Genomic DNA, 18,170 nt, shown 5'->3' with positions numbered 1-18,170 from the left:
TGTGTTTTCCTAGCACAAGGTGCTGTTGCACCTAGAGGAACATTCATTAAGCTCTCTAGTATGTTAAGCAAATAAACCTTAGCAGATCTGTTACTTTACTCCTTCCTTCTTCTGAAGAATTAATCACACACAAACTGCACAGAAACTTTTAAAATGCTCTTTTGGGATGATGTTTCTGAGAACACCTTTAACTCTTAGTATTCTTTCCCAAAGACAACATTGTAAGATTTAACCAATATTAACCCCAAACATTACATTTTCTTTTTCTTGCACAGTCTCATAAATGTTCATGGAATGACGCTGCCTCTGTCATATTATGAAATGGCCTGAATATAAACCTCACTTGTTCTTTAAACTTACTGATCATAAAATTAATGTGCGGCCAATAATTGGAACATTACAAAAATTAATGTGGATTAGATTTTTATTTCTGCATGCATCCAACCGGAGCAGGTAACCTATTTATATACCTAAATATCTATATCTTTATATATATATATATATATATATATATTAAAGATAGATATATTCCTTATGTACCTGATGATAGGGATACTGATTCGCTCTGCAGTTATATTTATATGAATCCTTAATGCACTGTATATTATAGTGCAATTAAAGTCAAAATCGTGAAAAAAGGTCATTAAATTAATATATACTTTAAATGTGAAAGCACGTTTCCCTTTATTCTTTGCTTATTTTATGGTTCGTGGATAATGTGTTTTTTAAATTATTTGTAGTGTTTGAGACTATCACCTGATATACAGTAATTCTTTTTTTATTGATTTATTTTGTCTGCAGCTGACCGCATTTATTTCCTTTTTTTGTAAAGACAATTTTACTTTACTTCGCTTTACCAGTTATTACTGCTGTGCTATGCTCAACTCGCCGGGTTTTATATTGCAAATTGTACAGGCGTATTACTTGTTTGTTAAAGTTATACAATGGAGATTAAGAACATAACCCTTTCATTTGCAGGGAAACAAAACCTGTGCATTAATCTTTCCTATACCCCAATGGTTTAAGATACAGGTTCATTATAGCTAATTGTGTCTAGTATGCTGCCGTCACAATACTACATTATCCATGGGCTACTATAGCCAAGAGATTAACTCTTTTGGTGCCAGTGAGTCTACTTCAGGCACTCCCTAAATGATGTCCATATGGGATGGGGTCAGAGGAAGAGACTTAATGGGCCAATTTCTAATAGAAGCTATGAATGAGTGATCTTATTGAATGAAAAAATACATAGGATTGAGTGAGAGTGGTAGATAAGTAGAACAGCCTCCCATCGGAAGTGGTAAAGCCTAAAACAGTGAGGGAATTTAAACATGTGTGGGATAGATATGAAGCTATCTTAAATATATGATGAGACCAAGGGTTGATTAAGGTTTGAGTCTTACATGGGCGAACTAGATGGACTGAATGGTTCTTACGTTCTGTCAGATTCTATGTTTCTATTGCATGTTTAGGAATTGTTTAGGAATTGATACATTGTTGTATCATATTTGTTATGTTTTTCATATATCCCACATCATATAAAGGGGCTCTTAAACCAATAGGAGCCTGGAGAAGCCCCATAATTGGGTTATATGGTAGCGCCACCTCCTGGATGGGGCAAGACACAACCAAAGGAATTATGTCCATTGCTAGACTTACAGCTGGAGAGCTCCCAGGTACAAATCATTTGAGTCAGTACTTGGCTTTATGTACAGTGACAATTCCCAGATATACCATCAATGTTTTTAGGGGTCAATGCTGACTCTCAAGGGTTAATACATCAATATGTGTTTCTAGCGCACAGAGCCAGGGCATGCGGAACGTATTAATAAAAACCACAGACCAAGTCTGATCACATAGACAGAAGGAGAATACCCACTTTGTGCTTGATGAACATTTCACCCACCCATTGTCATTCTTGGAGAAAACAGGGAGGCAACCCTATCTGTAGACATTACATGCTGAATAATTATCTTCAAATGCATATCTTAGCCATGCAGAAAAGCAATGGAGGAGAAGAAAAAAAAGTATATAATAGGAGCAGCTGTCTTAAACCCAAAGGAAATGCTTATTGTCTGTGCAAGTAGTTTTCCATAAAACCAGCGTAATTCACCAGCTAGAGCGAAATGACTAATATTTTGCATACTGTTAGGAAACGCATTTAGGTGCCATAAGTAAAAGAAAATGTACCTTTTAAAGCTGAAGTGTGTTTTGCTCTTTCAGTAGAGGATGCATACAAGCACCCTTGAAATGTTCTGTAATCTTTGCAGCCACGTTATTTTTTTGGCCTGTGTCAATTAGGCTCATTAGAACAACCACTGGGGACAAAATTAAGGCTGTCCTTGGAAAGCAGAATTTGGTGTTCAGGCCACCTCTGCAGCTCTGAGTACACGGAGTAAAAGGCACAGAAACACAGAATTTAAAGGCAAATAAGAACCATTCGGCCCATTTAGTCTGATGTAGAGACTCTAATCAGTCCCTGGTCTTGTCTTAGATTCAGGATAACTTTATGCCTATGCCATACATGTTCCCTTACTGTAATAGCCTCTACCACTTCTACTGGGTAGCTGTTCTACTTATCCACCACCTCTTAGTAAATCAAAGCTTCCTTACATTATCCCTGATCTTATGACCTCTTGTTCTAACATTTCTCCTCCTTTGAAATAAACTTCTCTTGTACTATATTAAATCCCTTTAGGGTATTTAAATGTTTCCGTCACATCTCCCCTCTCTCTTCGGTTCCCCCCCATGCTGTACATATTAACATCCCTTAGTCTCTCATCTTTTCATCTTCCAAGCCATTCACATTTTAGGACACAGGGAAATCTGATCTAAAATAACATGTATACACTGTAGAGATACAGGGATAACTCAATTTCACATCAATATTTCATCCAGCCAGTATTACAGCAATGATTGTGTTTTCATGTTACTTCCCTGTCCCCTTTTATAAGGAAAGCAGCGTTGAAGCAGGAATTGCAGCTTTGGAATTGTTATTATATGATATATCATCTCCTGGGTGTCTTATTACATTAAGGATCAGGGATTGCAGAACAATTGGTTTCAAACTCTTCTACTTTAAGTGGAAATAAGAGACTTAATAGATTTGTAAATCCAGGCAGCTGCAGCCCTAACTCTCTCTCTCTCCCTCTCTACCCGATGTAATTCTATACAAGATATTGTTCATCAATGCAGCTTACAGCAAGCTGCGAAGGGTTAAAGCCAAGAGAACGATCTCATCCAATCAACTCTCGCCCCAGGGAGCTTTGGAGCCAATCGCCAGGCGCTAGGGGTGTGTCTTTCTATTCCATTGGCTGCAGCGAGACAGGCATGGAATAAGGGAATGGAAGGAGAGAGTTTGGCCACGGACTTGGTGCTGAACTGGAGCTCGTGATGCTGCAGGTAGAGGAGAAACTCAGATACTGAGAGAGGAGCATATAGAGGCAAAGGAGCAGGAGAGGGGGAGAGGTAAGGGATGGACTAAGAGGGATTGGCACATATAGGGATATATATATATATATATATATATATATATATACATACAGATACAATACAGATCAGCTTCACTGGGAGACAATGGGAGACGCACAGACCTTGAGATACAGAGACCGTGAAAATCAGGAAGCACATCCTGACCTTATAGGATTGATTGCATGATGTGTTTTGTATATGGATGGCACATGCTGAGTGATGTACACCCTGGCCTGGCGTAGGAGATGCCCAGATACATGCACACATTTGCAGGTGTACAGCTGATTGTCTTGCAGGGGCTCCTGGAGTGTTGTGCATTGGAACCTCTGTCCCCAGGTGACTTTTTGACCTGGAGATCTCCACTGTAGCAGCCCATCCATTCCCCCTCCTTCGCCTGGGATTGTGTTACTGATCTTGGATTCTGATGGACAGAAGAAGCCAAATGAGACTGATGTGCAGCTAATCACAAGCTCCTTGAACTTTCAGTCTGGCATCTGGGTAATAACCGAAGGTATTAAGGGACTTGGAGAAATCGCTCCACTGCTGGAAATCTGCTAGATGCCATTGTGATGGGTGCTGACGCTTTTATGGACATTTGATTGGCAGTGCCCAGGAGTTTTGGGGCCCCTTCGAAATTGCCCTTTGGGTAAGTTAAAACTATCACTATGTACGCACGCAAGTTAATGCATTAAACACCTTTTCGTAGCCGTGAGAGTAACAGCTAAATGATCTTGCAAGCTGCTTGCATATGAAAGACAGGGGCTTTTACTCGCTAGAGGCAAAAGTGGGAAATGGCCAAATGTAAAACAAATGCATAAGCTCTAAGACCGCTCCATGGAATGGCACTAGCGTGTACATATTCATTATGTTTGTGCGGCAGTGCATGGCTTTTATTTATAGTACACTGAAGTCATCTGTAGGAATGTATATATTATACTGAGCCATATTCTGCCTTTCAATTTGCCGTCCCCTTCTCTACTTTTACAACTGGACACGTATTGGAGAGCCGTGAAAGGGTTAAACTTCTTTCCCTGCAATAATGCTGTAGGGCACCACTCCATTGACCTGTTCCTTGCTAAAGAGACCCACAAGGCATTGCTCCATTAATCACTTTATCGCTGGGTTTTATGTTCTCGATGCGCTGCAGAAAATCTAATAAACCTCTAGGACAGAGGTTGAGTTACCCCCTCATTGCTGTAAGGGCCAGCAATGTATTGTCATCCCGGCCCCTCCGGCAGTAGAGAGGTAATCTATGAGGCTGGCAGCTTGTACGTTGAGAGAAGCATAATTATTCTTTGTGGCCTAAATATCAGGCCCCCAATAGCCGTCAGAGTTCATCTATGTAGATATGGAAGGCTTAGACAAAGCTGGAGATACCCTTATAATAGTGGAATGCAGCAGTCAGCTCGGTCTGGATCAGTTCTGGAACTAATTGGCTTATGAAGCCGTAGAACTTCTCAAGGAAAAAAAAGAACCATTGTTACCTGCCATTTTTTTTTCAAGCTGGGGGCCAACTTTGCGAAGCAGAAATTTTTCTCTCTCTCTCTCTCTCTCTATATATATATAAATATTTTTTTCCGTCGTTTTGACTGTGAGATTTCACAGCAGCTGCCAGCTATAATGTCCTAGTGGACAAGCGGTTGGCTGGTGCTGGCCCAGATCATTAAAATCACACCAGGCCAGAGGGCAGATGAATTCTGTCATGTGGGCCAAGTTCATAGGTGATCTGGAGGCTACCCCCCCCATGCACACACACACACACACACATCCTTATAAAGCTTGAGGTCACAATCGAATTGCTACATAAATATTTAACATATTCAGAGTGGGACTTCAGCTTTGATCTTTGTAAGTTTTTAAGGAACAAACATGCACTTGTAAATATTTATTTTTAATACATTGCAAGAGTCTAAGGAAAAATAAAAAACAATGTTTTACTATGTGAAGCTAAAAAAGAAAAAGGGCAAATATTCTCTCTCGTATATATATATATATATATATATATATATATATATACGAGAGAGAGAGGGAGATAGACGTTTATTCTCTGAGCAGTACTGTGGCACCTTAATTCTTTCCTGTCGAGGGTCCCCAAAGGCATTGCAGGCCATTGTGAACATAGGGACGAGTTAACGCTAGGCATGAATGGCATAGTGTATGCAATCACAGCTGTGCTGTCACGCTCCTATAGGCAGATTAGAGTTCCTCTCATGCCCTCTGGCCTCATAACAGGTTGTTTATGGAAAATTATAAAAAGCACAAGGGCCCATTTAAATTGCCACGTAAAACTACGAAATTGCCTTGCAGCTGAGGACGGGTGGGAAACCCGTAACGTATACATGTAATGCCGTAATGTTCTGTATCAGCTTTGATCCCAGCTCTGTAAAGGCAATGCACGTAAAAGACATTATTCTGAGTTTGAGGTTGAGTCTTGCCATACTTTGCATGGGGGGGGGGTGAAGCTGGCATTCTGTTTGTACCCAGCCATCTAAGCTCTTAAAATACAGACGGGTTAGGGGAGGAGGTGCAGCGTAGGCAAAAACGGTGCTCGCTTTTTTACCATGTTGTATCGATTACATTAAAACAATAATGCATCTGCCAGACAAAACGTTCATTTATGCAAAAGCACAAGAGCCGTGCAAAATGTGGACAGAGGAACCGATCCGTCAGCAGCATTTCCAAACCGTAATTACCTGCAGGGGCAGGCTGGCAGCATCTCACTGGAGGGCAAGCGGTCCAGATATCAGACCGACAGTAGCCATCGTAACAAGCATAAAGAATTGTAGGCGTCTTTTGCAACTTAAATGTGTTGGTAGCTGCAGAAGCTCTTCATGTGGACAGGTGACAATCATGATTTCTGAAGTTCTATATTATTATAATTCAGGGACAGGGTTTCTATACCCCCAGAAATTACCGCTAACCATTAGGTACTAGCTTGTATTATTTGAGAAAAGAACATCTCCACCCCTCTGTGTCCTCGGTCTCTCCCCCTCTCTCTTTTTTCTGTCTAGCCCTCTCCCATTTCTCAATGTGTTTTGTTCAGCTACATATGTCTGTCCCCCTCGGTACCTCTCTCTGTCCCCAAACTGTCTCTCACTCTGCTTGTCACCGTGCCATCCCTATTTGCACGTTCTAGACTCTCTACCTCTCGCTCCGTCCCAAAATTGACACTGCTGTTTGCCCTTAAGCTTCTCTGTCTGTCTTACCTTGTTTGCGTCTCTCTGTTGTGCTGTTGGTCCCTATGTGTGACTATTTCTCCTGCTCTAGGATATCCAGATGCTTTCTATTTCAGTCTCTCTCCCTGTCTTCTCTGACTACTCCATTGGTACATCTCTGGGTCTGTATGCAAAGAGTCATTTGTGCGGCTTTGTGTGCGATTCTGAACACTGCTTGTGTGACGGACAGGCTAGCCAAACTAGCATCTGTCGGCTTTATGATTGTATATAATGTCTGTGTGTGCGATTGTGTGTTTGTTAATAGGCTTTTGTATGTTGGTATATGACTATACAGTGCCTGCATTTTACAAAGCCCCCCCTGTGCGATGTAACACTACCCCGTTGTTTACCTGAAGTTTCTTTTGTGGCAACTTTTGTTTTAGGGTAACCGGTGCAAAACTACAGTTTTTGAATGATTTTTATTTTTATTTTTTAATGTTATTGTTAAGGCTGAAGCTCTGTTTATATATATTACTATAAAATGTATTTTCCTTAAACTTTGTTCTACATTAACCCTTTATCCTTGTTATTGCTACCCTAGAAATTGGCTTTATTAGCTATACGTCAAAATGGGGTTTAATCAGTAAAAAGGGGTCTTTGCTGATATAATGCATACATAATGTGGTGAAATAAAGTGTTTGGCTGCCCATCTTGTTTTGGTGATGAAAACAAGTTAAGTTGTTTAACTTTAAACTGTAATTTTTGCGATCTTGTCCTGCTTGGGGTTTGGACAATGAAAGCCAATTTTTCTTTACTGATTAGCATTTCTCTATTAGGGATTATTCTAGCCTTATCTATGAACAAGGGTATAACCTGTAATATTAGAGGTTTTTACAGAAATCTTGATCAGTGGTCTGATTCTTTGATTCATACAGTTTGGGGTTTATTCATTGATGGTTCAAACGTAATTCTTGTCTACTGATCTGTTAAAATTATCCCAATAGACATAGCGTAGGACAACTGAAATCTTGGCTTGTTTGCGTATCAGTTGTGCTGATTAAAGAACCAATTAAATGCTGAAGATGTTGACTCGTTTATTTTCAAAGGTCAATGGATCAGTTAATTTTGAAGCTCCTTGCGTAAGCAGATCACAGATTAAATTGCCACCTTGGGTACCCCTTCACACCTAAAACTGGCTTGGACTATCCTGTAAAATGGCAATAACATTCTTTAATAATCTATTCTACCTGTTTTCCCAACAGAGGCATATCCAACATACCCTCAAGACTAGACTCCAATAATTGTTTTCAATTCTTCTAGAAGTAATCTCCGTTCTAAGTGGGGGTAACTAATACTAGATGCACCTGTGAACGTAACATGCTCTTGATCATGCGCTTTCAGTTTAATAACATATGATGTTGTATTCTTCCATCGCTGATTATGCCCTAGCTTCCTGCTTCTACTTTAAAGTAAAAAAACTTTACTTTGGTTTTCCATGGGGAGAATGTAGTTTTAATTTATTTAATATATCATATAATACTCTGGAGACAGTGACCTATATCACCGCAGCAAAGTGAGTTAGCGTCTTCTTAATGTGATACAGGGTGAAAGCAGTAAACATATATTGTGCCAAATAAATAGTCTTGGTTTTTGAATGGAAACTTAAGCTGTTATCTCTTTCACTGTCAAAAGAGTCTGCAAGACGTTCTACAAATCACTGCGGGTCCCATTGAGATTAAAAGTGTTCCCTGTAGCACCGCGCAATACACAGTGTCTGCTTTTGCCCTCTGCCTAACCTTGTGCTTTAGAATGTGCTAACTTCTTTCTCACACCTTGATAGTATTGGCAATGCTCCATTTGTGCAGGGGAACATCTTTGCATTTCCATAAAGCAGACGTGTATTTTTAAAACGTTAACGCTACCACCTGTCTCCTTTTCACCCCCAACAGATTATGCTGTGAAATGTCAAAAACAGAATAGTCCACGCAGCCAAGTTCTTTACTCGACAGACGAGGGGGGGGGGTGATTTCAAAGATATATGTAAAATATAAACTACCTATCATAACTTTTTGATTACCAGAAAGGCGAGCGTCATATAACAGATCAGGGGGTCAATGTTTTTTTTTTCTTCCCCAATCATGTTTTAATTTTCATATATTATCCAACTTGGGGCCCAGGGTTTGTTGAGCCTTGCCATACACTAACATACATTTACAAACACGTACACACTACAGTAACACACACACATGCTAACATTTTACGCTTGTGTACACACATGCTAACACCATACACCTATACAAACACTACTCTAACACTATATGCTGACATACACACTCTCGCTAATGCCATACTGTAACATAAACAGCTCCATACATGCTACCTCCACACTCTTATGCACACACTGACTAACAATATACATATATAAAAATTCACACTATGGACACTTACACACTGAATCTGGCACTATAATACAGTAGACATACTGACTCTGGCACTATACATATACACACATACACGCTGACTCTGACACTATAGTATACACACACACACACACACACACTCATATACACTACTACCCCTCTGGTCCTCTACGCTGCTGCCATTGTGAATCCGGCACACTATTCTTTCCTGCATATCGCTACACTGGATCCATGATGGCAGCCCTTCAAACCGTGGGTGCCAGTAAGCGGTTTATAGTTGTCATGGTTTCCTGGTGCTCGAGGTGTGCTGAGCACTGTAACAGATCAATACCAGAATACTGTGATTTTCATATAAAAAATATATATTTTACATTTTTAAAGTGTGTATGCCCATTAAAAATCCACCTCTTTCTTTAGGAAAGCAGTTGTGGGTTTGAAATCCTTGTCATCCAAGTATGTGTCTGCTGTTACAGACTGAGGCCAGCTCATCATCAATGACCAACTTAGTGTGTCATCAGAATCATCCTCTCATGCATTTGCCTTCTTTTTCCAACCCCCAACAAGTGAGGGGGCACTAGTAGTGCATTAGAGCTCTGGTGTTACAGCTTCTCCTAGAAGAATTTATAAGGGATTATTGGATAGTAAAAAAAAAAGAGATACTTTCATCGGTTACAACAGTATATGGTGTGGTCCTACGATATAGTTAGAGGCGCACCAAACGATAAAAACTGTGCCTAGGTATATGTTGTGTGTATATATGAGACATGAATAAATGCATGCGTCTTATCACAGTGGCTCTTACATTGTATTTCATCTGCAGCTGTACATCATAGGTTATCATCTGATATTTGGCTGCAACACTCTTACTTGCTCTATTGTATGTAAGAACATGCTTGGTATTTGGTGATGAGGAGCACTAACTAATTTCATGCTTTTCTGGCATCTGTAAAATATAAAATATCTGCCCCTTATGCATGTTATACTCATGTGCAACTAAGTATGTGACCTTGAACGATGACTGACTGTTTCACTTGTCAGGTCATTCACCACTCCAAAAAGTGCAAAGGTAGGATGACCACATTGGCCATGTTTCCTAAGACATATATTGTATAGGTTTTGTGTATAGCTGACCAGCACAGGTAACTTGCTGCCCTGCAGTGGGTGAAATATAAACCTCATGGAAGGGAACCGATTACTACACACTGTAGGGCACAACTTTATATCAATATGTGAAAAGTATATGTGTCCTGGAAAACATGGCAGATGTGGTCATCCTGCTCGATCGATACATGCTACAATGATCAGCTTGGAATTCCATGACCCCTTATATCTAATTTTAGGTGGAGTAAATTTGCTAACTGTATTGGGGGCATATGTCATATGCCCTTTAGTAATGAGATTTAAACATCAATGCTGGGATTTAGCTGCACACTGCAGCCTGCATACCCGATTGAGCCTACACTGAGAGACGCAAACTGACCTCAGGCTGGTTGAGATGTATTATAAGCTGGAGATGATTTTTATATGACGTTCCTCCCTCCCTATTTACCAGCTTCAAATTTCAGTTTATTGGCAGAACACGATTGATGGATTCCTTTTTCTTTTTTTTGCTCCTGCAAACATTGATTTGGTCTAGATATTTAGGACATCAACTTTGGGCATATACTGTGACAGCTGCTATTAATTATTCTTCATATTGCGTATGTATTGATCATTGTTTGTAAGATTTCTCTCTTTTTTTATTGGGCTTTGACCAATGCTTTTTTTTTTGTTAATTTAGAATGTTTTCCATAGTGGGTGATAACCCTTTGAAGGCACGAGGGACAGGGAAAGTGGTTCTTAATCGAATGCCTTTTAGAGAATTAAACCTTCTGAGAATATTACTTTACATTGGAAAGTATCGGTCATGCATCTCGACCTTTAAAGGTGCTGTTCCTCTTAGACGAAATATTCTCTGGCATGTCCAGCAAATTAACTATCGTGGATCTCAATTTGGAGGTTTTTAAGAAACCCTTTTCTGTTTCTAACATGCCGTGAGTACCTGCTTTATGCCACATGGCAATTTAGCATTCCCAGAAAAATTATAAATGAAGCAAAATTTTAAATGATTACAAAACTGGAGGGCTTTAAGCATTCACTGGTATTTGGAATGATGTTTCTAAAGCCGCATTTAGTTGTAAAAGTGTTACATGTCGCAGAGTTGACTGAATGTGTAGGAACAGAACTGATGTTTTCTGTTACTTGTAGAGAACAATGAAGATTCTCCTTCACACGGGGACGCATTGTTACTCTTGTTGCCTTAAGCCATGGAGCTACATTGATTAGTTGATCCAACATCAGGAGGTCTTCTGGTCGCTGTGGTCATTTCACACTGCTAAACAGCATCCTGCAGTTTGGTGTGGTCTGTTCATTCTTCGTATAAAGCCCTTAGCTGTGTGATATTGAACTCCATAGCTACATAATAAGATCCGATAATATCCTTCTACTAGTCCTTGGGGAACACTCGCAACATATAAACAGTCACATCATTGTTTAGGGTCACTGCCCGTGTAATCTATTTTTTCCACAAAAGTACTATGTTTTATTGATTGTATGTAATGGGATAATTTACAAGTTTCATTCAGTCGATGTGATGATTTGTGTATACTATTATTAGCAATTTTCCATATACTATTCATATATATTGATTGATAAAAAGTATATTTGTAACATTTTTACATTAGGTGACCTGCCCTTATAATTGTTTTTTTCTAAATGTTGTTCTCTTGACACGTGCTACTTTTTTTTATATGGTTTGTGTAGGTCGAGAATATGCTGTTCTCTATTTGAAGAAAGGTATTATGCCCAACTATGTACCATGAACATGCAAGCACTTACTAAAAAAAAAAAGATTCCAGAAACCAAAAAAAAACAAATCAATACCTATATTTGGAACAATCACCGGTAAAATCTATTCCAAAAAGGACACAGTAATGTTCAACAAGCCAATCATTTTATCAGAGACTCTGGGTAAAACACGCAGTTTTCCAGAGGCATTGGTAGGTGGACCACATCAGACACATATAGTTTTTACGTATTGCTGCCCAGCCCAGATAAAGTGCTGCCCTGCAGTATGGAGAATGTATAACTGACGAATTGGTTCTCTTCCATGAGTCTATACATCCCACATACTGCAGGCATTACCTGTGCTGGTCATCAGTATGAAAAACTTATATGTGTCCTGGAAAACATGGCCGATGTGGTCACCCTAGGCACTGGGTTAGTGTCTTTAATTTCAGCAACTGTTGGTAATACTAAATGTTTTTCCTCTTCTTTGTAATTGTAAGTATTACCAATAAAGAAAAGGGGATAAGGGAAGAGCTCTTTCCTCCGTCTAGAACGGGATTCGCCATTTTCCTAGAGTCTGCAGTTGGAGAATAGTTTTTACAATCAAAGGGCTACGCGCATGTTCATATTCCACCCCCTCTAGAGTTTTTATCAAGATCATGCCTGTGGATAAAGCCAATGGCCAGATTGCACAAACAAAGATCTACATACTTCACCTCCTGAGGCCTGTTCTTGATAATAACTCTGGAGGAGACGAAATGCGTAGGTTAGCCTGCTACATTTTACTATTCTCATCATTTATAGACTGGATAGAGATCTATTGGCGTAAAACATTTTAGCTTTATGCCGTATTTAAAACTATTTGTTTTTTGTGTTGGAGAGTCCATCAAATATCATTTACATGTACACTAGTTTATGTGATACTTTATATTTACATTTCAGATGGGAACGTAAACGTATCCAGGAACAAATTGCATCAAGGGACTGGAGATTTAATTTATTTAAAATAAAATCTGGATTTCCGATCACCATTTTTGATTGCGCAAATTGAGCGATCTCATCCAAATTGCTGTGTGGTTTAGCTGCTCTTTATCGAAAGGTGATGTTTTGTCCATTTTAATGCGAATTCTTCTGAAATAACGCATCAGATAATATCTTTATGTGGACAATGAGTCCGGCTTGCTGAAAAATATAACATCTAGTGTTGAAAATCAAAAGAAATCCTTAAAACCTCTCCTTTTAAGAGATCACTTGCTGTATTTAATAATGAAATCCTTAGAGCTAAGCCATTAGTCCATAGATACTGCTTTGCAGCGAAATAAAATACGCATTCTTCATAGCCGCACATGCTTCATTCAAGTAGTTTTCAATGTTAAACCTTTGTAATGTTATTGGTCTGTTTAATGTTGCGAAACAATGGAAATAATACAAAATGCACTCAATATTGATAAGTGGTTTTAAAAGTAATAATATCATTTTGTTTACCTAATATCTGTCTCTGAAAGTGTTGCACGCACAGGTATATTGTTGATTTTTTTTCCGTTTTTTCCCCATTTCATTATTTTGCCTAATGTGATTGTCTAATTATGTTACTTCTAGATAACCAGAGAAGTGCAATAATACAAAATGAGAGTACGGTACTTCATATATGAAATTATAGTCCATTAAGCTTTTTAACATCCTATACTTTCTGTTTGAAGTATATTTTCTCTAAATGGTGACACCTGTCAGATTTACAGTATTATAAATTCCGAGCAGTCGGCTTGTTAATTTAGCAAATTATTTTATTGTTTGGATGGTTTAATAAATTATAAAATGAGAACACGGTTCTTACACAGAGAAATTAAAAGGAAAGACGGTGGGAGGCAAATGGAAGGGGTAAATACTTAAGACCTCCATTCTTAATGTATTCCTTATCTATTATACCCTGATCATAATCTCAGGTTTACTACAGTGCTTATTATACACCTGCACTTATTGTACCTCCTCTTAATTATACTGTAAACTATAAAATGCTAAGGATGTCTGTTAGAGCTAAAATACATATATATATAATAAATAATGAAAAGGGTAAATATATTTAAAGAGACAGTAGAGGCTTGATGTGGGGCAAGTGCAATAATTGACAGTGCACAGTGAACTGGGAAAGTGCAGAGTCAATATAAATCAAAATAGGCTATAATAAATGATTAAATAGTTCCCGTGATTCAAGACTACAGGGACTGGCATGAAAGAGGTCCCATGTTTGTGAATCACACAAATCTAGATAGTAGAAATCAAGGCGTAGATCTTGTTGATCCAGTGAGTAATCAGCATACCTTGGAACTTCTGGGCTCCGGCAAGTCCTTGCCAGGACTGCCCACTGATGTTGGGGGCGTTCCCGCCGATGTCAGTGGTCGTTCCTGCTGACCATTGGGGGAAACACCCCTATCTCAAGGGGAAATGGGTGGGGAGTAGGGCGATCAGGACCCCGCTCTGGTGACCCGGAGGATTCAGATGTTGACCCGGAGAACTGGAGAGGCAGAGCTTCTCCTCGAGTCCTCTGGTCCAAATCCTGTCTGGTAATCCGTTTGGTAAACTGAAAACAGCACAAAAGGCAAATATAGTACAGTCTGTTAAATATCGTATGTAACACAATCACACCATAACATTCCATAGTATGCCAATTTTTATTAACACAGAAAAATAGAATTTTAAAGCAGATAAGAACCATTTGGCCAATCCAGTTTGCCAGTTTGTCCTGATAAATAAGTAAAGACTCAGACCATAATTAGTCCTTGGTCTTGTATTTGACTCAGGATAGCTTGATGCCTATCCAATGTATGTGTAACTACCCTTACTGTACTAACCTCTACCACTTCTGCTGGGAGGCTTTTCCACTTATCTACCACCCTCCCAGTAAAAGAAAACTTCCTTTCATTGCCTCTTCATTTACCTCCTGTACATTTTTAGAAACATTTACTACATAACAGGATTTATCACATTTACTGTTACATCTTTCGTATCTGTATGTCATCCATTAGCTACAAAATAATTACCCACATGGCATTATCTGTTTATTTTTTTTGCAATGCTATTTGCACTATTTTTGGTTTATTTCCTTTACCCTTGTCTACTTATAGGGTTAAATGCCTGCCTAACATTTTAAGTTTCTCAGCGGTATTAAGATTTAATGAACCCTAATAATACAGTGATGCATTTTCTCTTTTTTATTGTAGAGCACAGTAAGCAATTGAGTGAAAATTTTAATTTAAAGGTGACTGAATTTTCCTAAGAAAGCTAATTATATCAATAGATTGTTTGTTTGGAAACACTTTTCATTTGTACAAAATGTTTTTATTGTTTTTACTTTATTAATTAATTTTTTGATGCTGTCATCAGAAGTTACTATAGTAACCACAGTTTTTTGTAACAAAAATTAATGGCGGACATTTTAACTTCCCAAGAATTTGAATTGTAAGCAATTTATATATTTATGTTATGTTAACTGATTGTTATTCTTTTTCTAAATACATGCCTCCATTTTTGTTTCCTGACAGGGAGAGAGGGTGTGAGGGAGAGAATGAAGCATCTTGCTGCGTTCGAGAAGCATGAGGTGGCACCCGTACACCCGCTCTGATTGGGCATGGCTGGTGCTGGCATGGTTGACTGGAATGCTGTACTTGGGACCTGCCACGGCAACAGTATCTAGGCAACATGGATCTGCCCCTTCACCCGGTCAGGCGTCATTGGACTGGTTGCTTAGTAACAGGGGACCCTTCCATGGAACCCAGCAGTATGTGGACTTTGCCGAGCGATACCAGCAAGGGTATACCACGAGGTATAGAGTTCACAGGTGAGAAATCAAATGTTTTTTGGTGGTTTCAGGTATAAAACTCTAGCTTCATAGCGAAAATACAGGAACGACTATTGGCCTATTCAGGGTGCAATAGGTAGCCAAATACAGTGCCCAGGGTAACAGAAACGTATGGTGAAAAAAGACACAAGTCCATCACTTCACTCTTGCTGTTGATCCAGGCGGCAAATTACCCACATTGTGCCTCAAAATGGTGAAAATTTCCTTCTTGACTCCAAATGGCAATCTGATTTCTCACAGGTTCAACAAGCCATAGCTAATCCTATCTTTATAACCATAACCATAATCCCTGTATGTTCTTTACTAAAATGTAATCTAGCCCACATTTAAAGGCATCTATCGAATTTGATGACACCATGTCTGTAGGTAGTAATTTCCACATCTTTATTCTTCTTACTATAAAGAACACTTTTCACTGGTTTAAGTGAAAATTATTTTCTCGAGGTCTGAGTGGATGGCCTCTTGTTCTGTGCACAGTCCTATTATCCTCTTTAGGCCCAGGTTTTTTAAACCCAAGCCATATGTTTGTTAAAACCTTGATTCCCCTTTTCCAAATTTGACAAAGCCTCACAAAGTTTACACCATTTTGTTCAGGAGAATTAGGGCATTCTTTTAAAACCATATAAATACATAAAATACTTATACTAAAACAAAAAAAATCGCATTTTTTGCAATCCATATCCATTCTTTCCATATTGCCCTATATTACATATTCATAATACTATTGGTGTAAGAGGTTTAAAAATATTTTACTTCTAGTGGAAGGGCTAAGGGGCACATGTTTATATATATATATATATATATATATATATTTTATATTTTTGGAATGGGGAGAAACTATTTTTCTTCCCCTCCTCTTCATGATCTGACTGATCTCAATGTGATCAGCAAGCAGGCCTCTACAGCCCTGCATTGCTGATTGCAATGTGTGCAATCAGCCAGCAGGGGAAGACCCCAGCAGGGTCCAGGAAGAGGATCCCAGCAGAAGTGTTAGATACAAAACCAGTGAGGAAATTAAAGCATGCATATGGCTATCCTGAATTTAAAACAGGACCAAGGACTGATTGAGGTTTGCATCTTTACCTCAGGAAAAATGGGCAGACCAGATTGACTGAATGGCTGCCATCAATTTTTATGTTTCTATATTTCCTTTAAACAAACAAAGTTGGTTTAACGGACTTACTTTGTGCTTAAACAAAATAGTACAGTATGGTCACCGACTGCTTGGAAACACACAGAAGTATTTAGACACACTCAGGACAACCAGATGGTCATTTGCATGTAGGGGTTTGAGTCCCCATTCAGAGGTATCCCTATGAGAGTTTTCCAGTCATTTGCAAGAGAGTCTGAACTGGATGGTGTAGCTTTGTGGTTGGAACTTTTTATATCCCCTTTTTTATCATGCCACACAATGGACATCTCAATCACCATGTCTCTTTGTCTGTGCTCAGCACATGGATTACTATAATATGTCTCCGCAGCCATTTTACCTGACAAAAATGTTGTATCCTGCTAAGAAGAATACCTTGCTCTTAAGAGGAAGAAAGTATGCAGCCAGTGCACTCTAGTCGGGAAGTCAGAAATTATTTGAGCTTAACCCTTAATAAAGGCTACATTGCATCCTTATCCTCTATGCTTACGTGCAGAGGAAACAAAGAAGCTAGCAGCATAGCATGAATGCTTAAATGGGAGCTATGTGTCCACAATGTAATGGCGAAATAGCAGTATGGTTATTCTGTAAAGGGTAGGAAAGCAGTGCATGCAGGATTATTGTAGTCATAGGGCACACAGGAGGAGTTGTAACTGCAGATAAAGACTTATGAGCAGTGTGCAAAGACTAAAATTAGAAAAGCGGCAATGACAGCCACAAGAACTAGGATTAACAGAGCAGAGCATGCAAAACGACATCTCAGTGCACACAGGATTGGGATGACATGTTAATGCACACGGTGCACACAGGGAGCTGATAGCTACAGATCAGCACACTCAGAGATCTGAAAGCCATACATCAGTGCACACAGAGAGATGATGATCCAGATCAGTGCACACAGGGATCTGATAGTCACAGATTAGGGAACACGGCTCACTGATAGCTAGAATTCCTTTTAAAGAATGGAGTGATATTCACAGATAAGCACACAAGGGATCAGCACTTAGTGTATACAGGCATGTGATCACGTGATACTATTCCGTGCAAATACATGAGATCAGAGATCAGGGCGCTTACATTCACATTCAGAGCACACGTGATGGTGATGCCTAGATCAGTGCTCACAGGGAACTGATGGCTAGCCTGGTCAGCCAACACAGGGAAATGAAAGCTCGTTCATTCCGGGCTCACTGAGAGCTGATAGGTAGCTCAATCAGTGCACACTTGATTGGGTTTATTCCAAGACACATCATATACAAGACATACTGTGACATCAGCAGCATAACTAAGAA

At 39.2% G+C, this 18,170-nt stretch overlaps 1 protein-coding gene across 1 annotated transcript in view; it reads left to right on the top strand.

Annotated features, from left to right (window-relative positions):
* Positions 1-15,462: 15,462 nt before the first annotated feature.
* Positions 15,463-18,170, top strand: part of LOC149288426 (BMP/retinoic acid-inducible neural-specific protein 2-like) — a 65,082-nt gene continuing 62,374 nt past the window's right edge. The window contains exon 1 of the mRNA XM_089491634.1: positions 15,463-15,707. Within this exon, the coding sequence (XP_089347760.1) occupies positions 15,463-15,707 (245 nt within the window). The remainder of the gene's footprint in view (positions 15,708-18,170) is intronic.

Source organism: Sceloporus occidentalis, unplaced genomic scaffold (assembly GCF_023333645.1).
Source record: "Sceloporus occidentalis isolate IW3139 unplaced genomic scaffold, rSceOcc1.0.p SCAF_51, whole genome shotgun sequence".
In the NCBI taxonomy this organism is placed as follows: domain Eukaryota; kingdom Metazoa; phylum Chordata; class Lepidosauria; order Squamata; family Phrynosomatidae; genus Sceloporus; species Sceloporus occidentalis.
Note: the sequence above shows the minus strand (reverse complement) of the source record. Positions and strands in the feature narration are given on the sequence as shown.